This window comes from Centrocercus urophasianus, unplaced genomic scaffold (genome assembly GCF_019232065.1).
Source record: "Centrocercus urophasianus isolate 14NV4802_14NV808 unplaced genomic scaffold, USGS_Curo_1.0 seq_24, whole genome shotgun sequence".
NCBI classification, from domain to species: domain Eukaryota; kingdom Metazoa; phylum Chordata; class Aves; order Galliformes; family Phasianidae; genus Centrocercus; species Centrocercus urophasianus.
This window is the reverse complement of record NW_024884800.1, coordinates 3,517,358-3,542,098: the sequence shown is the minus strand read 5'-3', so window position 1 is coordinate 3,542,098 and position 24,741 is coordinate 3,517,358. Positions and strand designations below refer to the sequence as shown.

Sequence of the window (24,741 nt, the reverse complement as noted above, 5' to 3'; positions counted from 1 at the left end):
TCAGCAGCAAGCGAGTAAGGGAGGTGCCTTCTGGGCTCTCCTGGCTTAAATCAAAGGAGCTGATGACGTGCTGGCATCTGTGCAGGCTTCCTGAGCCTCTGCACGTGTCCTTGCAGGGTCGGGTTCTGTGCTTTTGCCAGGAGACTGCATTGTAATGTGTGAGGGAAGGCTTAAAGCGCTCTAATCATCTCCTACGAAATTACAGTTTTGTTCCCTGGAGTAGGAAAGTGAGTTTAAATCATTAACGCCACAAGTCTCGCTGATGAGTAAGGAAATGTTTGCAAGTGACTTAATCAGTATAGTTTGTCTGAGTGGCCCATTTTAATATTATTGCGCTGATTAAGTTTTCTTAGCTAATGTGTGTCTCATTTCCAATTCAATTAAAGGAGAATCCCCTTCCACTCCACGATATTGCTGGAGTGCCCTGGTGGGACAGGAGCACACTTGGTGCTTTCCATTGATACAGATTTCTTCATTATTTGGTCTCAGGGCGCTAAATGAAATCAATGAAAGCCGAAATGAAAACTGCAGCAAGCTGCAGCTGCAGGCACGTTGTCCGTCCTCATCCCTTCCAGCAGTAGGAAAGAGAATATATTAGTGCCAGCTTGTTAATTACATTTTAGATGCATTTTCAATAGATGCTTTCCTTGGACTATATTTTAGAAAGGCTGAGAGAGGTTTTCCTTGGGTTCCATCTGTCTGATAGTTACAACAAGCAATGTGTGAGTTGCATCCGCGTGCCTTCACTGCGCTGTGCATGTCCTTGGTGCAGCTGTTAAAAGCACTCTGGTGTAACCTGTGTTAGCTGGAAGGTATCTGCAGATGGAATTAGCAGCAGCCGTGTGTTTCCTCACAGGAACCAAACCTCGTTCCTGCATGGATTATTGAAGAGAATTGGTTGAGGTACATGATGAATGTCCGGAGTTCATTCCCTGCTGTGGGATATGTGAAGTTCTGGAAGTTAACGTGGGTGATCTCGAAAGCTCTGGGATCCCTCCAGCGTGGGGGGAGTGGTGTGGTAAAGCAGAGACAGACAGAACCACTGAGGCTGGGAAAGACAGTGAGCTCACACAGGGCGACCATCAGCCCATCACTGCTCACATGGCGCCTGGCTTTGTACCTGGAGGAGCTGGGAGGAGTGTTACTGCCATCAGGAAGTCACAGCGTGGCGTAGCACACTGAAGGTGTAGCGAAGATGCATACAAGTGCAAGGATAAAGCCTTTTTCATTAGTACAAAGTGCATGCTTTTTATACACAAGAATCTGGATTAAAAAAAAAATTTTTTTTAGAATATGATAAATATTTAGCATCATTATCCTGGCTCCGTAGGTGCAATGAAAATGTTGGCCTTGGCACATCAGTCGTGCTTTACAGATGGCTGTAATTTCCTGAATGTCAAAACTCCAAATTTTTCTGCTAAGCAAACTTTTCAGTAGCAAAATAGATTGCCTCCATAATATATCACTGTGTGCAGGAAAAAATGAAATCTTTATGTACTGCATTATGAATCAATGAGGCATTAAGATTTTTGGAAGGGTGAGTGGACTCTGGAAAATGAAAAACTGCCACTATTCCATCTCTGTAAACCACCGCTTATGGAGTGTCGGCTTTGCAAACCTCTGCCTGCCACGCCACAGGAATATCAGTTACAAGCAGAAACCAATTCCTGCGACGGCGTTTAGACAGGGTGAGGAGAGTAGTAAATACCGTGGTTGTTCACCAGCTCCTTTTGGGAGGGCTGCCATGCTTTGCAGCAACAAGCCCAAAGAGAGAGCGGGGAGTGCTGGTTGTGGAGGGAGATGGGTGTTTGTGGGCACGTCATCCCCTTTTCTATGGGGTGGAGCAGTGGGTTTGGGGCCAGGCGCACCGCCGAGTCACCTTGTGTTGGCCGAGTCCAAAAACAACCACTGAGATATGTATCTATAAGCACAAACAAGAGGGCTGCTGTTCTTGCTGAATCAGTTGCGTGCTCGGGTGTCCTGCAGAGATCTTAATAATATAGGTAATTAGGAAATTAATAGCGCTCTGGCAGATCTGCAGGGCAGCTCTCCCCTGCGCAGGAGGTGCTGTGGGCGATGGGTTGGTGCGTGAGGGTGCCTGGGGGCACGGGCCTGTGTGAGGCTGCATATTTCTCACTTATTTAAAGCCTGATTGTCAGCACATTAGCATGCAGGTTCCATGCCCACACATACATGAACGCGCATCTTCAGCTGAAAGATATGAAGACGCAGGCTTCCTCTGCCCCTAAAATGCTGCAAATCTTCCCCATTTGATGAATGCTGCGAGCCTTTCCCATTTGATAATTTCACAGGCGATGGGTGAGCTGGTGTAATTGCCACTCTTGCAATTTCCAGCTCGTTTTTATGGGTTCCTTTGGCACTTTCCTCCCGCGGCAGTTACCGTGGGCAGGCTGCTGGCTTCCTACCCCCACCATTAGTGTTTCTAGACAAAACATCTCTGTGAGTCATTGGGTGCTGATAGAAGTGAAAACATAATGATTACTTAGAGGAAATGTAAATTTACATTTGCTAAAGGCTTTAATTCACAGCTCTGAAATACTTATCTCTTTTCCTCATAGGCCCTTGTTCTGAGCTAATGCATGCTATGATTCTCCAGCGCCATGCTGACACCAGAGCAAAGGGATAGAAATCCCAGTGTGTATAGGTCTGCTGCTGCAGGGAAAAGTGGGGTTTGTTCCTCCTTCCCTGCCATCTCTGGGAGCACAGGGAAGCACTGTGGGATGCTTTTTGGCTGCTGCTGTCATCCAGCTCTCTGATGTGAAGCATCTGGGGCCAATCTGGAGCCGATGCTCTGTTGAGAGTGAGCTTAGCAAATATTTTGGGCTCACTGCTGCAGGGCGTCCAGCCTGGGCACCTCCCAGCCTGAAGAGCTGCTCCCTTTGGTGATTTACCAATGGTGGGGCTTCCCAAGCACACTCAGTTGCAGCTCTCCCCCTACCTTACAGTTGTGTCCATAGGTGGTAAAGCCTCTGTGCGAGTTGCAGTGTTATATATCAGCATTTTGCTTCTCTCTGGGCGACCTCTGAACAGATGCCTGCCTCTCTCAAATTAGCAGTGCTTCTCTTTGAGGAGCAGTTTGAGGTATTAGCAAATCGAATTCTCTGTGAGCAGCTCTTTATGGGAATTAACCTCACCTAGTGGGAGCCAGGAGCGCTGGGCACCGGCCTGGTGTAATTGAGTTTGACTTCTCTGTAAGACGTGCTGGGGATGATGGATGGATGAGGGAGACCCACACCAGCCTCGTGCCCCTTCTACTGAAAATTAAAACCCACCGATGCAGGGGTCAGGTGGCTTTGGAGCTGCTGTGAAGCTGTGCAGAGGAAGGGAGCTGTATGCCTCTCATCCCATGTGCTGCAGGAGAGGAGAAAGAAACCCAAACTCTTCTGCTTCAAAAGACAAAAATAATATGCTCTGATCCATGAGCTCTGTTCTTTAATTCAAGAGTATGAGCAGCATATGGGGACGGTGGGGAGGACACTGGCCATCTATGTGCTGTTGGTCACTTCTTCTGATTGTGTGCTTCTGGGGCCGGGTCACCAAGCACGCGAGTGCTTCTCTTTTTTGAGTATCTCGGTCCTTCACTGTTACTACCATATGCAGCATCCCTGCTGCAGGGTTTGATTTCATTTTATTTGCTTTCTCACTGGACACAATGCAGATCTCATCTGTCCCTCTGCCCTATTCAAAGGGAACTTCGGTAGAGTCATTAATGTTGAAGAACACCACTGAGATCACTGAGTCCAACCATCAGCCCATCCCTGCCATGCCCAATAACCACGTCCCTCAGTGCCACATCTGAATGTCTTTCAGAACGTCCATCCTCACCTGCAATGTAAATGGGTTGCACACTCTGCTGTTAGCCACAGAGTCCCCAGATGGGACCCTCTGGGGAAGCAATCTCCCAGAAGAGGAATGTTCTCAAGTTTCCCCTCCTCCCCCATCTCCAGCCAACACGGAGACACCCGTGTGGAATTGCCTCCCATTCACTGCACAAGCCCATCTGTGTGTCCGACCGCCCTTGCCACCTGGCCGAGCCTGACCTAGATGCAAACTGATGTGCTTGAGCAAATTTCTAGGGTAGCCTTAGATTTGTTGGGAGAGTGGGGCTGTCCCAGCATGTCCCCTGGAAGTCACAGCTCTGTTTCCTCGGCTTTGTGTCAAAATGGTGTTATCTTCCACCACAGCAGGAGATTGGGCTGTCCCCAGGTTGTTTGCTCCCTGTGTGTAGGCTGCAGGTTTCTCCCTCCCTGTAGCCCCTTTTGCTTCAGCCTCATTTCTTAAGGGAAATGGGAAAAGGTTGCTCAGTCCCTCCCCCCGTGACCCATCTGCTAATGGATGTAATGTTGAGTGAATGCTTGGCTTTCAGCTTGCATTGCGAGTCCCCCAGCTCAGAGCTCTATCGGGCCAGGCTCAGGTTTCCAGGCTGAAGGCATGGCAGCTGCCAGCACTGACCTCCACTCTTCCTCTGCCTCCACCAGCAATTAAACAGCCTCAGTCTTCCAGTGGGGATCGATACCGCTCTGCTTGGCACCAGTGGAGCTGAAGCTTGGTGTAGTCCTTGTGGAGGTGCTGTCTGCTGGGATCAAGCTTTTCTGTTGGCGTTAAGTCATCCTTTTCCGTTCCCAGGAGCAAGTATAATAGGTAGAGCTGCTGTGCTCAGGCCATGGTGGTTTTGCCAGGGCTCTCGTGGCACAGCAAAGCAGTAGTGAGGGAGCTGTGAGTTCCCCAGGATCTCTGGCTTTGTCAGTGCCATCATCCCCCCAGGCTGTCACACCTCCTCTGTTTGGCTTCAGTTTGTTGTTTTGTTTTTTATGTTGTTTTAAGAAGCTTTAAAAAAAAAAAAAATCGTTAGACTGGGGGGAAAAAAAGTGGTTATTCAGCCCCTGTGCTGAGCAGAGGTGTGGGAGGGGTGGCACAGATGCACCGTTGTGAGCACAAAGCCATCTTCCTGAGGGAGCAGACAGCTGAATGCACAGGGAGCTGTGGAGCTGGGAAACAGCTGTGTGCAGGGGGGTACTGGGAGCAAAGGGCTGTCACACACCTCGGATTCCTTATGGCCAGCCTGCTTTCTGAGTTGCCTGCCAGCTTTTGTTCTGTGCTGTGTGGGCACCCAGCTCAACTCCGTTGGAACGCTGTGCTTGCAGTGAGCACAGCTCCGTAAGGCAGAGGAGCGATGCGCAGCAAAGGCTGAGCTCTACCTGCAGTCTGGGGCTCTGAAGCAAGAGCTTCAAGGAATGGGCAGGAACTCCACACCCCCTCGTTAAGGCAGCAGAGGGAACAAGCCGTTACGCACAGAGCTAAAAATAATTGCCAGGCTTTGAATCTGCTTCCCAGCTGCAGCAGGAGGATGCTCTGGGCGCTGATGGCCAAATCCAGCCCTGGCTTGGTGACACATTAAAGCTTTCAGGACTTTTTGAAGCTCAGTTCAGATAAGTTCACAGCGGTAGAGCTGCTTTTTGGGATCTGCTGTGATTTCAAACTTGGATGAGCGTGGCTTGGGGCTGACCCAAAAGCCGGTGTTCCCAAAAGGGACGCTGCTTCTTCCAGTAGAACTTTAACAGCGAAACTGAAGAAGAGGAGAAATGCTCAAAACATCTGAGATTGACCCCGTATCTCGAAAGTGGGATTCAGCTGGGGAAAGTGGGAGTGTGGCACAAGGAAAAAGTACAGCCCTGACCTTCTTGAGGATGCTGTGCTCAGCCCATGCAAGGCAGGAGCCCTGTGTAGGACATCCCATAAGCACATGGTGCTGCAGGGAGCCCAGCCAGTGCCACCTCTCTGCAGAGCCAAGTGAGCAGCTCTGTGCAGCTGCCTTCAGCTGCTTTCCTCTGACTTCTCTGACAGCTTCTGATGGAGAGACTTGCCTGGCTGAGGCCGTCAGCCCCCCAGAGTGACGGTGCTCCATTACAGCATGGTCTTTTCCAGCAACATACACATTTTATTTTTACAGCAGCAGCCAAGTGGGGCACTTTGTCACTGCCTGTGACCAAAGAGCACAAAAGGAGAGAAGTTGAGGAATAGGAGCTATGATAAGATGCTCGGTACATCAGTCTTGGCTCAGGATTTGTTTCCCTTTGTGCATGAACTCTCCATCAATTGCTGTGATGACCTCAGAGCATGGGTCTGTGGCCACCTCACTCTGCCAGCAGCACCCCGTGGCTCCATCCAGAAGCACGATCTTTGTACAGAGGAGTGAGCAGAGCTTTGCTGTGGCCTCTCCAGTCATTTGCAGTTTGTTGCTGTGTGTTGCACAAAGGGCATGCCTCAGCTATGGCACCAATTTATCCTTGCTTAAGAATCAAGTCATTATTTTAGTGCAGGGTCCAACAAACTGGGTCCACTGGTGAGAAGTCCTGGCAGGTGTTAAAGAAGGGGTTTGGGTTTGCCTTTCCCCTGTGTCCCCACACTTTGCAATGGCACTTTTGGGCCAGAAGTACCTTTCTTCTGGGCCATGGGCTGAGGCTTTGGCTCATCTGGTGTGTTTACATCCCCAGTCAAAGCTCTGGGAGCCAGGTGAGCCCACAGGCACGTGGCTGTGCTAATGGCTGTGTCCTCGCCCTCCAGACAGCAGGTGCCACCATGACCGGCCACTGATGCCTTCCGGGGCTTCTTGGCTTTATTTGGTTTGGTGAGTTTATTGTGCTTCCTCCTTTATTTATAAGCTCAGTGCTCTAGATGGGAAGAGGAACGGTGACTCTCTGCTTTTCCTTTTCCCTCGTGCTATTGCATGCGTTCGGTGCCTGTGATTCACTTTCGAGTCCATCCAGAGGCAATTTTCTGTAAAACATTGACATCTAGTGGCTTTTCTGCTGAAGGAAACAGCGTGGATCAGAGTCTGAGCTGCAGGGTGGCCACTTGTGATGTCACTCGGAGAGCAAACCAACACTTCACGTTTCCGCAGCACCGAGGACACGGCCATCACTGTGTTTGGCATCCCTGTCCTGGAGGAGTGGGCTTCCCAGGCAGGGCAGTTGTTTGTTGAGCCACTCTAATTCAGTTTAATTAAGCAATTTGCCCTTATCCTGGTGGGGTCTCCCATATCACAGCAATGCATACAAGTTCCCCATGTGCCGCCGTGCACCAAACAAAAGCCACCACTTCCCTTGGGCATTTCTGTTACAAAATGCTGCAACATATTTAATTTCCTGTTATTTACTTATCTTTCCTCTCTTGTCTTTGTATCAGATGAAAGCAGGTGGATGCATTGGGATTTGCCTGGGTTTTTCTGCGTGTTAGTGTAAGGAGGTTGGGGTATCTGCAGGCACATCATTTATCTGGCTTGAGAAAGGAAATGTCCTGTAGGAAATGCCCTCCTTGCTGGTGTAGCACTGCTGTAAGGGTTGTGCAGCTGCCCATCACAAACATCAAACAAGCAGCATTTTGCAGACAACATAAACTGGTCATGAAACCACAGCTTGTTGTCACATGAAGCTCCCATGTAACTGGGGAGCAGCCTGAGCTTGCTCTCCTGGAGGTGTGAGTGGTGTGGAGTGGCCATGGAACGGCCAGAACCAGTGCCCTGCATGGCCTGGGGCTTCCACCACAGGAGCTATATTGGCAGTGCTTCTGAGGTCATTGTATCATAGAATTGTTTGAAGGGACCCTGAAAGGCCATCTGGTCCAACTCCCTGCACTGAGCAGGGACACCCACAGCTCCATCAGTGCTCATAGCCTCATCCAGTCTGACCTTGGGTGTTCACAGGGCTCCCACCAGTTCTTTGGGCAACCTGTGCCACTGCCTCATCGCCCACATTGTAAAAAACTTCTTCCTTATGTCCAGTCCAAGTCTCCCAACTTTTAGTTTGAAACCATTTCCGCTTCTCCTATTGAGGTCATCTCCTGAAGCACCCAACATGGGCCTGTTGCCACACGGGCAGCCTCACAGGGAAATCTGGGGTTCCCTTCACTTCTCTAGTGGTAAGGTTGGAAAAGATCTCCAAGATCCCCAAGTCCAACCCCAGCCCACCCCCGCCATAGCCACAACGTCCCTCAGTGCCACATTTCCACTGTTTTTGACCACCTCCAGGAACGGTGACTCCATCACCTCCCCTGGGCAGATTGCCCCGAGTTTCTGTCGATTTTGGGTGTTCACTTGTGCTCGAGAAGCACAGAACTCACCGCTCTGCCTCTCTTCCTTCTGCAGGAATTTCTACTACATCACCATCCTGCGTGACCCCGTCTCGCGGTACCTGAGCGAATGGCGGCACGTGCAACGAGGAGCCACGTGGAAGGCATCCCTGCACGTCTGTGACGGGCGTTCACCGACCACCGAGGAGCTGCCCAGCTGCTACACGGGGGACGACTGGTCGGGCTGCTCCCTGCAGGAGTTCATGGACTGCCCCTACAACCTCGCCAACAACCGCCAGGTCCGCATGTTGTCCGACCTCAGCCTGGTGGGATGCTACAACCTGTCGGTCATGCCGGAGGAGCAGAGAAACAAGGTTCTGCTGGACAGTGCCAAGGAGAACCTGAAACGCATGGCCTTCTTCGGCCTTACCGAATTTCAAAGGAAGACTCAGTATCTCTTTGAGAAGACTTTTAACATGAACTTCATCTCGCCGTTCACGCAGTACAATAGCACAAGGGCCTCCAGCGTGGAGATAGACGAGCAGACTCAGCAGCGCATCGAGGCCCTCAATTTTTTAGACATGGAATTGTACGATTATGCAAAAGACCTCTTTTTGCAGCGCTACCAGTACATGAGGCAGAAGGAGCACCAGGAGGCGCGGCGGAAACGCCAGGAGCAGCGCAAGATCCTGCGGGCAAAGCAGGCGCACCTGCGGGAGCAGGGAGAGAACAGCTCCAGCACGGACTATGTGGGGAACGTGGAGCGGTGGCGGTAGGGGAACGCTCTCAGGACACCGAAAGCAAAGAGGAACCCAGCGCCCACGTGGGAGGCGGCAGTGGTCCAGATGGAAGATGCTTCTGGAAGCAAAAAGAAGTGAAAACGTTGCCTTTGCAGTTGCCTTTGCAGTAAATGTCGTACTGTACGTGGAACACTTAATCCTAGTGTGTAATTAAATTGTCCTTTTTAGGTTGGTTGGATTATTTATGGGATACGGGAGCCAAGGAAGCTCATCGGAAATGGTTGCTTGGACGTTCATTTAAAACAAACAAAATCCTTAAATTAGTTATGAATACAAAACGGGATGCTGGCATATGTTTATGATGCTCTGCTGAAATCCATCTGGGAAGCAATCTCATTTCCTAACAGTGGGCATTTCGCATACTCTCACAATGCAGTATACGAGCCAAACCTTTTCCTTTTGGTTTTATCTGAATTTTCTTTAATGGGCTTTCTAAGCACCGACTGATTATGGTATTTACTGAGTTAATGAGTGGACAATGAAGGGAACGTTAAAGGTCTGGGAAACAATACCGACCGGTTTTATGAACAATATTGGCTTTCAAAAAGGTATAGAAGTAATTTCTCTCATTATATAAATATTAAAAATTTTAAACTTTTTCTACCTACCACTGTTCAGAGTCTTCAGCTCTGTCTGTCTCATACTTACAACCCAAATCGCTGTTCTGAGCTCAGTGCCAACACTGAAGACACAGCTTCCAGAGCCTGCAGGGCGCTGTGATTTTAGCCATTCTGGAGGAGTTACATCCTCATGTTTCATAAAGCCTTTTCCAAATTACAATCTTGTGACAGTATCTGACTGTAAGTCCTTCTTACCCATTAGAGTACATAATGCTGAGCTTATCATTCTTTAATAATTGGTGATATAAACTAGATGAGATCGTGTTGCGGCTCTTTGTATGGCGCCTATAAGAAGTCATAAAGCTCTCTAATCCCAGCAATATTATAAAGAGAATCGCTCGACTGAAGAAGTAGATTTAAACTTGAATTAGGATTTACTTCCAGTAAATCTTTGCTACACAGTGTAAAAATAGGGCTTTTTTTTCTACGCTCTCGAGCCCTTCTTAGTGCCGACAGGTTAGCGATGACTGGAACGATGGGAAGAAGTATTCCACAGCCATAGCTGCACGGGATGGCAAGGTGGGACACGGGCACTGCTGGAGCAGGAGGTGAGGGGCTCCTGTAATCTCTATGCAAAAAAAACAAGCCAACAAAACAAAAAAAGAAACCCACCTCTGTGAGACTTTGATCCTGGAGTCAGCGCCGTTGCAGGCTCTGCACGTGGGCTGCGGCGCTCTCGAGCTTCACGCCATCTCAGCCCCGGTGTGCGCCCTGCTTCTCGGCTCTCTTGCACTTTCTCCTGTAACAGTAGGTGAGCAAAGAGGGGCACAGAGTGAGGACAGAGGCTGTGGGAACGTGGCCCAGCTCTGTGCTCCGTGCCATGCCACAGCCTGGGCACAACCCAACCCTGCAGCAGCAGCGGGGAAAAGAGCGCCGCGTCGCATACAGCAGTTGTTTGTGTTTGGTTTTTAATTGTTATTGTTTTAATGAGAACCACGGTTGCCAGTATGAAGTCTTGGCTGGATTTTGGTTTTGGCAGGGGGGAAATAAGTCGCTCTTTAAAATGAAAGGCGCTGCTGTAAACAGGGCTGAACCGGGGGCGAGCTGAGGGCCCATTGCAGAAGGTGCATTTTGTTATCCTGCTGTGGTGTGCATGGTTTACAGCGACTAGTTGCATTTCCTTTGTGTATACTGTCAGTTGTATATAGAGGATGTACCAATATAAGGATACCGTTTTGTCATAATCATATCAAATTCTGCTGATTCCCACTGTAGATGCTGTCTTACCGTGTAGATTTACAATCCACTGACTTTGATTGTGTAATTGAACAATAGAACCGATAAATAAAACTTAACTGCAGTCTTCTGATTTCCCTGTGATTATTTCCTTATCTGAAGATGTGCTGGGAACGGTGCGGTTCACAGCGAATGCTGATCTTGACACAAATGCAATAGCTGTTGACAGGCAAATATGTGAATTTATAATCGTGGCTTTTCTGAAGTGTGTCTGAACTGCAGCCTCTGAGGGCTGAACTCTCTCTGCTTCAGTGATAGGTTCAGTTTTTACTGCTTTTCTGAGCTGCTCAAGAGAACAAGCGGTGCTTTCTGCTGATTTAAAGACTTCTGCCACTGATCTGTGCAGGAGGAGTGGTGCTGCAGCAGCACAGCTGCACAGGGAGCAGTGGGTGCACCAACCCTTCGGGTGTTCCAGAGCCGTGGGCATCTGAGGGACGTGGTTATGGGCATGGTGGGGTGGGCTGGGGTTGGACTGGATGATCTTAGAGGTCTTCTCCAAACTTAATGACTCTGTGATTCAACACAGGGGTTGTTGGGCTCTGCTGATGGATGTCAGTGAACTTTGCAATCTTTTCATACGACATCACTGTGTATTTTAGCACAGCATAACATGTACTTGATTCCAGTCTTTTCTGAGTAAAAGTGAACTGGTCTCCTATTTCATGTAACCCCTGAAATGTTCGGGTTACCAAAACTGATGGGACATGAACAGGACCTGAAGGACACAGCGCAGCAGATCACGAAATCACCAAGAAAATGAGAAGAAAAGCAATGCATCCATCCAACTGCAGGCAGAACCATGCGGGAACTGCAGGAGCCTGGCTTGGCCATGCATGGACCCGAACTGCCAATTCCAAGTGGGTGAGGGATTTCAACCTTCTCCTTGCAGTCAGTGCCCCTCCTCTGCTGAGCTGTGAGCTCCTTGCTTCTCCTCCCTTGTGGCACAGCACCCAAACTGCCCTGTGGAACTCAGCTCTGTGTTTCCTGAAGTGCTTCCCCACTTCCAGCAGCTTCATCAGGAGAGAGCATCGTCTCTCTTAATCCATTTCTTGAGTTCAGAATCAACCTCGTTGCCTCAATGCTAACACCACTGCTCAGCCATCTCCAGGGACCCGAGTGATGAGTTCAGACCAAATTTGGCTCAAAGCTTTGAGAGCTTTGACCTGTGGGCTCTGCTCAGGAGCTTTGTGTGCAGCACAGCTCTGCATGGTGCTGTGGGACAGACAGGTGAAGTTTGATCTCTGTGCAATGAAATGCTGCAACAAAATGCATGCAAAGCAAAGCGTGTATGGTGAGGACTGAGTGCTCACTTTCAAAATATGAAAGCTCAGCTCTCTGAACTCACATTTCCCTTACAGGACTGCAAATAAATTCTTGTGAAGATGTCTGTGAGCAGTGGTGAGCCCCACAGCACAGATTTGGGGACCAGCAGCACAAGATCCATTCTGTCAGTGAGTAACAAGATTTCTGGTAATGAAGTTTAGAATTGATGAGAGCTGCAGTAAGGATGCGTTCAAGGGATGTTTAGAGCAAACAAAAGGAGATTTCAGAATGGCTTTTCATTTCCTTTTGCTCTCCATCCTGTAACGTGATGCTGTGCCATAGCTTGCACCCCTGTGCTGTTACTTGCACAGAAAGCAAGTATAGAATTCAAACATAGAATATCTGAATTGGGATCTTGGAGTCCAGCATTCAGGCGCTCTGAACAGGTAGGTGGATGGTCCTAAACCATGCAGGAGATGTGTGTTCTGTAGGGGAAAACTGGGAATTTCCCCTCTGGGCATGGCAAGCTGGGAAGCGTATTAATGGACATCATTACATTAGAATAATTGCCATGGAATCAGCAAGCGTGTACATAATCTTTAATGCCTGGGAAATCTCACGCAGTTTCAAAATAATTAAAAGTGGGATTAATCTCGAAGCCAGACAATGCCTGCCTAATTACTAAAGGATAAAGCAGCCGGAATGGTCGCAGCACCCTCAGCTCTCTGCGTCCTCTGAAGCCAAACCTCTTTGAAGCAGCGCAGGGTGCAGACCAGATCCTGCACCCCGGGAGGTGCAGCTCTGTGTTGTGCTGTGCACAGGGCTCTGAGGCTCAGCATGGGGCTCCAGGCTCATCTCAGCTCATCCCGACCTCCTGCATAGCCATCCTCTTGTACAAACACAACATCAAAGCAGCTTTGCTGACGCAGGGCTGTGCCAGCACAGGTCATGGCAGCAGGGGTTGCTCTGCTGCAGGAGGAGGCAACAACCCTGTAGAGCTGAGCACCACTCCGTGTGCCCTGCCTGCTATGCACACCACCAGGTCACATCCCATAATGGGGCAGGGACAAACCTACATCACTGGTGCCTTTTTGCCTTTTCCTGAGATCTGCTTTGAGTTGAAGGCTGATGTCAGAATCTCCCTTTCCCCGTTCCCACCACTGTTGGTGCAGTCACACCGTGAGGATGACCTGTGCTGCTCCTGCTGCTGCTGCTGCTGCTCTGGACAGTGCGTTTGCTGCTGGCATCGCCCCATTTGATGTCATCCTCAGAGGATTTTATGGACATATTATTTTCATTCAGTAGAAAAATGTCTGAAACGCTGCCCATTTTAGGCATAAGGAATGGCAACAGCAGTGAAGAATCATAAATCTCTCTCAGACCTGCGCACACAGATGTGCCACGGGCAGCTCTGTAGCTCTATTTCCAACTTGGGGAGGTTGTTGTCCTCCCCAGGATGGGAACCAACCGGGGCACGGCACAGCTGTGTGGGACCACAGACAGATCCTGATGGGACTGTGATACGCAGCCAAAGTGCCCACCTCCTCATTCTCCGTGGAGCAGGGGAGCAGCAGGGGCTCTGGGCCCCTGTTTAACTCCTTTGGCTTCTTTCAGGCAAATGGCTCAAGTCATCGCTGAGTCCTTTCCCAGAATGGTTGGATCTTCCTCAACTCGGATGAAGAGTTTTGAAGAGACTCAGTTTTGAATCACAGAATCATCAAGGTTGGAAAAGACCTACAAGATCATCCAGTCCAACCATCCACCTATCACCAATAGTTCTCACTAAACCATGTCCCTCAACACAATGTGCAAATGTTCCTTGAGCACCTCTAGGATCGGTGACTCCTCCACAGCCCATTCCATTGCCTGACAACTCTTTCAGAGAAGTAGTATTTCCTAAAGTCCAGCCTGAATCTCCCCTGGCGCAGCTTGAAGCCATTCCCTCTGGTCCTATCACCAGTTACACCAGAGAAGAGGCTGATCCCCAGCTCACTACAACTTCCCTACAGGAAGTTATAGAGAGCAGTAAGGTCTACCCTGAGCCTCCTCTTCTCCAGGCTGAACATTCCGAGCTCCTTCAGCTGCTCCTCATATGGCCTGTGCTTCAGACCCCTCACCAGGTTTGTTGCCCTTCTTTGAACCCACTCCAGGGCTTCAATATCTTTCTTGCAGCGAGGGGCCCAAAACTGGACACAGTGGTTGAGGTGCTCACCAGAGCTGAGTACAGGGGGACAATCACTTCTCTGTTCCTGCTGGCAACACTGTTCCTGGTGCAAGCCAGTATGCCATTGGCTTTCTTGCCCACCTGGGCACACTGCTGGCTCATGTTCAGAGATGAAGGTGGGCAGAGGGGCGGATGGCTGCAAGCTGTGGTGCTCAGGGAAACAGGCAGAGGCCCTCTTGGTGTTTGCTGCAGAAAAGACACAGGTGAGTGAGCTCAAACCTCACACTGACGAGAGCACCGATAGAGACGCACTCAGTGCTGCAGTGCACACTGCCCAGCACCAGCTGGACACAACATTGCAATGCACTTTTTATTTTCCCTTTCTTCTTCTTTTTTTTTTCTTTATGGCTGAGAGAATGCTGCGTGGCTCCTGAGTGCACAGAGTGCTGCTGCTGAGCTGTGACTGCTCCCAGGCTCTGTGGGGATGTCGCTGCCCATCTGGAAGGAGTCGCGCCGTCTCTGTGTCAAGCATCACATTGATCTGAAAATTACTTTGATGTCTCTTTAAGGCAGCACAATTTGTGGCTCTCTGCGTTTGTCAAAGCTCATCTCTCTCTCTTTCCCATCTCAGGGTGGAGGGCTGGCATTATCTGGTATTGCCGCATTGATTTGCTATAAGCAGAGAATTGCGTTACGGATGGGGGGAGAGGAAACCCGTAATGGAAGCATCAAACTCCCAAATTGCCCCAGAAAGGCTGAAACTGTGCCCCGATCCTAACCCCAAAGGAGCCTGTTTGACCCCGCTGCTGTTCTGTCCCAAAGCTGCAGAGGCAACATTAGAAGTGAAGATGTAAAGGTGACTCATCCTGTCACCTTTGCAGGCTGCAGAACAGCCTTTCCTCGAGGATAACTGCCATCTCTGTGTCTGTACACTCAGCTGTTAATACTGTAAATGAAGAACAATGTTTTCCAGCTTCCTGAATCATTGCTGTCAGTAAAACAAGCAGCCCCAGCGAGCTGCCAAGGATAGAGATGAAAGAAATCATTAATTTTACATTGCTGATTCGCACAGAGGGGAAGGGTTCACACATGAACCTTAATGGAGCTATAGAACAGTTGGGTTGGAGGGGACCTAAAGCCCACCAGTCCCACCCCTGCTATGGGCTGGCTGCCTCCACAGCTCAGGCTGCCCAGGTCCCATCTATGGCCTTGGGCACCTGCAGATATGGGGCACCCACAGCTCTGGGCAGCAGTGCTGGGCCTCTCTGCCCTCAGAGCCCCTCTCCGTCTCCACCCTTCAGCTGCCAGCACTGGGTGCAGAGCGGGAGCTGCTCCTTGCTCTTCATTTACCCAAAGGCAATGTCACACCTTTGGCTTTAGAATATATGCAAAGATTAAAAAAAAAAATGACAGGGAAAAAAAGCCAACAACATTCGTTGAAGAGATTTATTGTATTTGCTGGCCAAGTTCTGCTTAGTATTCAGAACTGGAGGAAAGAAGGGACCTTGATGTTTACATCCGTACTAATTTAGGCTTTAATTTAGGCAACATAATGCAATCTATCTTCCTCTGGATTTTAATAGCTTTTGCATTATTTTGCTCCATGGCTTCTTGGAAATGTGAGCTGCTTTGCTGTGTGACTCCTTAGACCAACAAAGCAGCTATTTACTTAACACACAGGTTTCAGGCCCCTTCCCTGAGCTTGACGAGGCTGTGTGTGTGCAGATGCATCATTAATAACTGTGATTTGCCACCCGCACATTCCTGAGTGTCTCCACTCTCCTTGACCGAGAAATGCCATCTCCCCGAGATCTAATGGAAAGTTCAGCCTTTTTAATTTATTTTCTTAGATTAGACTCAGAAAATAACCTTATTATAATAATACGTAGATTAGTCCCTGAGGAAGATAGGAATAAATGAAAAAGTGATAGTTGAAAATTAGGCCAGAGCTGCTGTTACAGAGGAATCTTTCTGACCTCTGAATTTTCGGTTCCCAGCTGCAGGATGGTGAACATGCAGCACACAGCCGTCAGTTGTTCCATTTTCCAGCTCAAAAAATGATGGATTTTCTCCCGGAGCAGCGTTTTCTCTGGAAATACAAGCAAAGTGCCAGGGTACGTGGATCTATTTCGAGTTGCAACAAATCCATCCTTTGGACGGGAGCATCTCGCCACGTTCCGGGCTGCGCACGCTAGAGGGAGCCCCGGCAAAGCCAATGCAGCAGCAGCGCGTCCTGCGCCCTGCGCCCTGCGCTCCGCTCCCTTTGGCACGCCAGGAATGCGCCCAAGTAGAGTGGCATGAGACACTGCGGCAGCAGTTCTGTTGGAAGGGACTATAGGGATATTTGTCACTGTCGGATGGGAAAAAGCTTTCTGTTTCCAAAATGTTGCATTTTGAGCGTGTCCAAGCTCCCTGCTCCGAGATATCTGTGCTCAGACAGCAGGGAATGCTTTGACACAGCTGAGCAGGATGGAATGCCCCTGCTGCATGTGCCCAGCACGCACTTAAAACCTTTGGGCCTGATGATGAAGCACTGGGACTGATTTTTGCCTCCTCCCCCCCAGCCCGGTCCTGGGTTCACTCAGCTGTGTGTCACAGCCAAAGGGCGATGGCAGAAATGCACACAGCTCTCCGAAGGAACACACATGCCCCTCTCATTAGGAAGTGATGGTAACATCACCTCTGCAGCCTCGTGGAGGTCAAAGCACTGCTGCACCACGTACCTGAGTTTTCTCTCTGCAGTGTCAGCTTGCAGCTGTGTGAGCAGCACCGAGGTGTAGGAACGCAGCCTGTGCTGGTTATCCACAGTCATCACAGTGCTGCGTATGTGAGGCCCGAATGACAGCACTCGCAGGCTGTTTGCTGAGCTGTGCTCCGGCACAAGGGCAGCTTTGTTGCAGTTTGATGAGTTGTCTGTGCTGCAGCGCAGGGAAGGGCTGCCTTTTTGTCTGCGAGGAAGCAGCACTTCTGGAAAGGCAGAAACGTTTCCCTCTGAACGGCATGAGAAGAAAAGCCGAGCAGTGGTCTTGTCAAGGGCTGCTCCACTGATAAAATAGAGAACAGGACGGAAGTTTTCTCTTGTCTAACACGATTATTCTCAGCAAAGAGTAGACATCTCCCATTTATTTATTTCCTTCTGCTTCCTGGCTGTGGCAGGCAATGGCTCTAAGTTGTATCAGAGGAGGTTCAGGTTGGATATTAGGTAAAATTTCATCTTTATAAGAGTGGCGATGCAGTGGCACAGGGCTGCCCAGGAAGTGGTGGGGTCACCATCCCTGGAGGTGTTCCAGAACTGTGGGGATGTGACACTGAAGGATGTGGTTATAGGCATGGTGAGGTGGGCTGGGGTTGGATTTGGGGATCTTAGAGGACTTTTCCAACCCTTTTTGGGTTGGATTTTGTGATTCTATGAGGTTAGGAGCTCCAGCAATTGCCTGGGAGTGAAATGGTGTGCAGGGTGTCCAGCTGCACCATGGCACAGTGGCTGTTGCAGGGCTCACCCAGTTGGGTGAGCACACAGCTGCATTTCAGGGACCGGGGGGGTTGGAGCAGGAATGTGTAGCATTTCACAACCCTTCCCACCCCTTCTGTTCTCCCACAGGGATTAGTGCACCTTTTGTGAATCAGGAAAAAGATATTAGCTGAGTAATGCTTCAACAAAGCATCTCTGTGCGTCAATACAGTGGGGAGCACACAGGTTGCTTTGCCCAGCAAGGGGTGGTTTTAGGGCAGCCGTCTGCTTCTGAGGGAGCCCAACATGTGCTTGTATGTGGGCCAGTGATGCCAGAGGAAGAAATGGGGATCTCTCTGGAAAAAGGAAGATCCTCTTCAGCATCAGCCATATTCTGAGCCCATCAGTAAGCCAGTCCGGTCCCGCTCAGAGGCAATGCTGCAATCCAGAGGGATGCTCCAGGGATGGTGCTCATTGGAGATTCCCTGCACTCTGGGTACCATTGAGAAACCATTTTTTCTTCTTCTTGGATGCATTTCAGGCTCTCCAAAGCCACAGCTCAGTGTTGAGAGCCAGAGCAGTTTTCTGTGCGTTGTTCCCCACTGCCACAGTGGGTTTAGTTATGAAAAAAGGCGTTGAGGCAGGAGCTGCTCTGCAGCACGATGCAGCAACTGAAAGTAGGAGCTCTGCTTTTATGGCTCTCATACCGACATTTCCTGCTCAGCCGAGGAGCAGCAGCTGTTCTCCCGGTTTACAACACACCAACAGAGCACATTGTTGTCTGATTTGCCTTTTTTATTACAGCAGCTATTGGATGAGGAGCTATGGAAAAACAGCAGGGGAAGAGCAGCCCGGCTGGTTCATCCTTGGGACTTGGGGCACTGCATCCGCACTGCTCTGTGGGGTGTGGAAGGGGCTGCAGCACAGAGCCTTGGGGGCAGAACAGCCTTGGGATGAGGCATACAGGTGTATGGCAGCCTGTGGGTCTTTGGGGAGGCTCCACGAGCCGGGCAGGGGCTTGCTTTGTGCAGCCGATGGGAGTGCAGCCATTCAAAGGGACTTTTTTCAGTACATTAATGTGAGGGAGCAGGCAGTGGCCATCTTAACCAAGTGGTAACGCCTTTGTCTCTCTCTCTTTATTTTTTTAGCATACCTGCAAACAGCTGAACTGATTTCTCCCCCTGTGTGGCAGGTGCTCAGGGGGCACTGGCTTCTTCAGCCAATCCTCCTGCAGCACATGGAGGATTGTGTAAGAGCCTCCTCAAGGTCACATCCCACCCATGTGCTCTCATGGCGTAGCAGAGCGCAGGGGCTGCTCCCCAGGGCTGCTGTCTGCATTCTGGTGATTGAGAGCTGGTGGATGCAAGGAGGTTCTCAGCCCTCGCTGAGCTGTGCCAACACACTGCTTCATTCAGCTCTGCTCACAGCTCAATCCAGCCCTATGACACTGCTATTCCCACCTCAACCTCTCCTGGCAGTAGGATGGAACGGCAGGAACTCTCAGGTGGAAATTAGTGTCACTGCAGAGCCAGGGTTGGGTCTCTGCCATGTGTGTGCCCAGGCTGGCTGCAGGCTCTGGCCGTGGGGAGCAGCAGTGCCAGCAGGCAGTGAGTCATCCCACAGCCTTGGTATTTGCCAGGCCTGGGTGGGGTTTCTTCAGAAATGCCACTTCATTTCCAGAGAGCCATAAATCACTGCCTTCCCACAAGTCTCCATTCTGCAGATCCCTGTTTGACAGTCATGATGGGGTTCACAGTTAATTAAAGGAAGAAAATAAAAAGCGAAGAGAGCGTGTGAAAGCAAAACCCAAATGTCTGGAGCAATTAGCCAAAGAGCAACAACTTTCACTCATCCTTCAGATGCTGACATGCAGTGTGTGGCTGCGGACTCTTGCCCTGCTGCTGCCCACTCTGGGGCTCTGCTTCCCTCACCAGACAGCACAGCAATGAGCCTGGGGGCCAGTGTGTTCCTCATGCAGTGCTGCCCGGCTGCTTGCACAGCCATGCCTTCCCCTGAGGAGCTGCTGTGTAGGAGAGGGGCACAGGTACAATGCAGCTCATTGCAGAGCCTCAATATCCAATGTTTTGTGATCTTGTCTGCTGCTTGTGCCTGGTTACCCACCGCCCTTGTTGCCCTCTGGTGTTTTTGCCTTCACAGTGACGTGACTTCTCTTGCAAGTCCAAACAACAAAGCCGCCTTCCCCATGCACTAAGGCATTTCTTCTTTTCCTAACTCAGTTCTGCAGTGCAGATTTATTAATAAAAAATCTCAATATCATGTGCAGCCCCGTGCCATCGCATCTGTCAGCATCACCGTGACATGAGATGGCTTTTTTGTTCCACCTCTTGGCATCTCTTTGCTACAGCCATCACTGGAAAGGAGAGCTGAGGTCTGTGCCCAGCTGCCAGAAGGAGTTTTGTTCAAGGTGTGGCACTCTGGTATCTATCACATGTAGGATTGATATCCAACAATGACCAATTCAAAGCAACTGCTGCCTGAGTGGGGTTGGGTTTTGCAGAGCTTTTGCAGTAGCACAGCCACAGGAATAAGGTGTAGGAGCCTGGCACAGCAAAGCTGAGTGCCCTCACCACAGCTGTGAGAGCTGTGCAAGGTGAAAGTGCACCTGGAACCCCTGTCCCCCAGGAACAGCCTTCTGCAGGAAGTCTGCAGCAAGGAAATGCAACACCTTGTTAGAGAGCAGAAGGCAGGGCAGGAGAGCAAGCAGGGCTTTGTGGGGATGTGAGGGTGGATATTCTCCTCTACATGCTTTCTTTCCATGGTTTTCTTGTGGTTTGTCACAGCCGTGATGGAAGCTGCAGTGGGCTTCCTCCCAGATGCTCCTTGTAATTGTGTTTATATATACATATCATCACTGCGACGCAGCTCTGAAGCCTTCGTTCTGCTCAGCACATGGATTTGTTTCTATGGGGAGCCACGTGCATGCCAGCAGTGCTTCTGCAGGAGGCAGTGGGCCCTGAAGGGACATTAGGGACAGGCAGGAGTGACGCTGCGGGTGTCCTTGTGTGCAGCCTCTGCTGCTGGCAGCTGTGCTGTGGGCACAGGCTCGCAGCGCTCCCAGAATGGGACCCAAATGGGTTTGCTGGGATTGAGCCAACACTGAATTTAGAGCATGGCTGCTGTGTCAATGGAGAGGGTAGTGACAGCCCTGGACTTGCTAACTGTGCAGGCAAACAGCCGTCCAGGAGGGTGCTGCTGGGGATGGGGTGGTGGAGAGAGGGCAGTGGGGGGACTGGGGTCTCCTTCCAGTCTTCCTTCATTGGTTCATGCGGCATCACTTGAAGGGGTTTAAAAACTGCTGCTGTATAGATGGAGCTTGAGGGAGAAAGGGGAAGCTGTGCAGTGTGTTTCTGCCTCCGTCATCACAACTGCCTGACACGGCGTGATGCCTTCTGCTGGTTTATTTAGTAGTAAGGAGCAAAAGGTCCCTTGCACTCCTCAGCCTGACGGGGTGAGTGCAGTAGGAAGGACAACAGATCTACCTGCTTCTGCACAAAAACCCATTAACACCCCTCCTCTCCAGACTCATGCCAGAGCCACCAACCTCTCCATCTCTGTAATTCCTGCACAGGAGGTTTGGGAACACAGATAAGATGTAGGCTGGGGGGCTGCTTTATGGCCCTTTCTGCTCTCCTGCCCTTTTCAGAAGCACAGAGGGCCAGTCCATTCCCATCCTTTCTATCTGCAGCAGGATTTAAGGTGCACCCTCACACGCTTTTCCTGTTCACAGCACACACCCCTGCTACAAACTCGGCCTCCTATAGAACCAGGAGCTAAGCAGCCTGCTGTGGTGCCACTGCTATGTGCAAATCCCAGAGCGAGTTAGCTAGGAGTGGGCACTGCCAGCTGCCAAAAATGGGTGCTCAGAGCAGATCACAGCCAGGAGCCTGCCCCCCGGCCTGCCCATACCAAATACGGGCTGTGGCATGAGTCAAAACGAGGAGCACCAGAAAATAATAGACCTCGCATGAAGAAGAGCAATAATAAGCAGCTGTAAATCGCCTTTCATCTGCAGATCAGAGGCGTCCCAAGCGCTCGTTAACACGGCCTTGCAGCATCCCTGCCCCGTAAGCAGCGCAGGGCGATGGTTATTCTATCCTTTGGCATGTGGCCACGTGTCTTTGCAGGCACCTGCAGAGGGAACTGGCAACTTGTGAGGCTGGTCCTGTTCCACCCCTTGTGGCTGTGCTGCAGGGCACGGTGTCACTGAGCTGAGCCAAGGCGCAGCCGTGTGTCCCCAGTGTCAGCAGAGCTCCAGCGTCTGCTTGCCCAGCAGGCAGGGGGAGGTGGGCCAGGATGATGGGAGCAGAACTCACTCAGGATGCAATCCACCGATGCCTTGGGGGTTTTTTTTGTTATTTTCTATGAGCAAATTGTTATTTAGTTGGGGAAAAAAATGTTAGCCAGGGTGGTGACGCACTGGAACAAGTTGCCCAAAGCAGGTCGTGGATGCACCATCCCTGGGGGCATTCAAGGCCAGGCTGAATGTGGCTCTGGGCAGCCTGATCTGGTTGTTGGTGACTGCACAAAGCAGATGATCGTTATGGTCCTTTTCAACCCATGCCATTCTATGATTCTATGATTCTATGACTCTATGATTCTAAGATAAACCCTTCCAGAAGCAACAGCAAAGTTGCAATAAAGTATGGCAGTAATGTTTCAAATCTCACCAAGATTTCTTAAATGTATGTGTCTATGTATCCCTATACAACATATACCTATTTATAAAGACAGAAGTAAATTCTTGAGAGAGAATGATAAGAAGTGGCATCATCAGGAAGTTTCCCATTGAGCTGTGTGTACCAGACTGCTCTCCTGCTGGGCTGGGTACCTACAGCACACACCCTGCAGCACTCTGAAGGATGTACCTCCAGATTCTGCACTACAGAACTGTGTTTTAAGCTTTTAGTGAGTGGAATGAAAAACAAATTACTGGCTTCCACGTGGGAATTGCAACAGCCTGTGCAATATGGGGGGAGTCAGGCTGGATAGTCTCTCTCTCCATTCAAAACATCTATGAAAATCAGTGCAATGCTGTGTGGCTGTGTGATTGTTTTGCATTGCTGAAAATAGCTCTGCAAGGTGCTGGGTGATAGCAAAAGCCTGCCCCTGGCATTGCACTGCTGCACTGCACACTAGCAACTCTGTTGTACAAAGAAAGCACCACTGAGCATCCTGCTACACACAGGTGAATTAAGGGTTGGGGAGATTGTCATCTGCTTCAGGACATGGGGAGCATTGGAGGAGGAGTGGGACCTGAGAGCTGCAGATGACAACCCTTCACTCCGACTTTTGCATGCCAGAGACATTTCCTTTGTTATAAATAACCTTGTTTATAACCTCGGTGTCATGATTCAGCTTTTCTGCAGTCAACAGCCAATGGCCATCAGAGCAGGGCAGCATCAGATTTCAGGAGGAAGATGCAGCAGGGTGGTGTGGCTCAGGGATGCTCCAAGCAAAGGACAGTTTGGTTCAGGAAACGACGGATGCCCTCCAACGCGCCACTTTTTTTGGAGAGTTCTCATTTCTGAGATCCCAAATTGCCTGGAGCTCCCTCTGTGCAAATCCCCACCCACTGCATGCCCAGCCAGAAACACCGGTGCCTCATCACGGTGAACGTGGCCCTGTTCAGGCCCAAAGGTACAGGCAAGCTCGGTTTTCCCAGTTCCTCTCCTCTTTCTTGCCTGTAGGTCAGAACATCAGACATGCGCTGCTCCTGGAGCCCTCCCAGCAGCACAACTACTGGTTTTACATCTACGGTGAGACTCGCTGCCAAGAAAAATCTCCTAGAAAGTCCTGCGTGCCCAGTTTTGTCCCTCACACTACTGGGTGATGTGTCCCGTGAGCAGCACAGCTCTCCTTGCTTTCAATGGCTGTGCTGCCAGTTTAGCTCTCAGCTGTACTCTCTTTCTGGCAAAAATCAGGCAGAAGCTGAACCCCCAACATACAGCCCTGTGCTGCCAACCTGAGCTCATCCTGTTTTTAAGGAGCTAATCCTTTGTCCTTGCAGCAGGAGTTTTCCATAAGTGTGATTTTTTTACACGATATCGCGTGTTTAATGTTTAACAGTGGGATCATTATGGTTTTATTAGCAGCACGCAATGCTTTTTCATCTTCAACTGACTTTGCAAACATTAACTAATTGGTTTCAGCTCTGTGTCGGTGTGGTGGCAGCTATGGGTAGTGGTCTGCTCCTGGGTGCAGGGCTGGGGCTGCAAATACAACCGGTCTGATTTTCCTCAGCGATCCAATGTGGTTGTTGTCAGCTTATCCTAACAAACTGGGTAATGAAAACGCAAGCATTTGTGGGAATTTGCTGCAGAAGTCAGAAATCAGCTGGGTTATGTGTACGTGATGCTTATAAGAGCTGCTTTGGAGCAGGTCGGCCTGCAGCATCCTGTGCATCAGGGAATGAGCTCCTGGCTGGCAGGACACAGGGCGTGCACACAGCTCCTGACGGACTCCCTCGTCTGCCTCATCACACATCATCCCCACACCACTGTCCTGCAGACTCGGTTTGCTGATGCAAAATAGGAGTGAAACGTGGGCTGCTTTGTGGGAGAGCCGTGACACCCCCCAGGTAAGGGCCTGGTGGGGGGAGTGACAGCAGAGCTGGGGACAGAAGGCTCCTGGGTGGGAGATGGGACCGCGGCTCTGAGGACAGAGGGGACACAGTGGGGAGATGTGACTGAGGTGTGGGCACAAGGGGGTCCGGGTGGGAGATGTGACGGTGGTTTGGGGAGAGAAGGGCGTGAGATGTGACGGCGGCTCTGGGAACAGAGGTGATGCAGCCCCTCAGCGCCGGGGTTCTGGGGGCACCGCGGGGGACGGAGCGGAGGTGCCGCGGGGACGGAGCCCCTCCCTGCGGGCAGGCAGTAATGACTTCGGGGGCGGCGGTCGGGGACGCTGCCCCTCGGCGGCGGTTCGGGGACGGAGCCGGGGGGCGTGACGGCGGCTCCGGGCCGGGTCCCTCCGTCCGCCGCCGGCGGGGGGTGCGGCGCTCGGCGGGCCGGTTGCCATGGCAGCAGCCAGGCGGCGCGGCGGCGCGCACGGTCGGCGGGGCGCGGCGCGGCGCGGCCCCGGAGCGTACCATGTGCGCCC

The 24,741-nt window shown here is 50.7% G+C and overlaps 1 protein-coding gene across 1 annotated transcript in view; it reads left to right on the top strand.

Annotated features, from left to right (window-relative positions):
• HS6ST2 (heparan sulfate 6-O-sulfotransferase 2) overlaps positions 1–10,817 on the top strand; it is a 102,067-nt gene extending 91,250 nt beyond the window's left edge. The window contains exon 2 of the mRNA XM_042825214.1: positions 8,165–10,817. Within this exon, the coding sequence (XP_042681148.1) occupies positions 8,165–8,864 (700 nt within the window). The 3' untranslated portion in view covers positions 8,865–10,817. The remainder of the gene's footprint in view (positions 1–8,164) is intronic.
• The last annotated feature ends 13,924 nt before the right edge of the window (positions 10,818–24,741 follow it).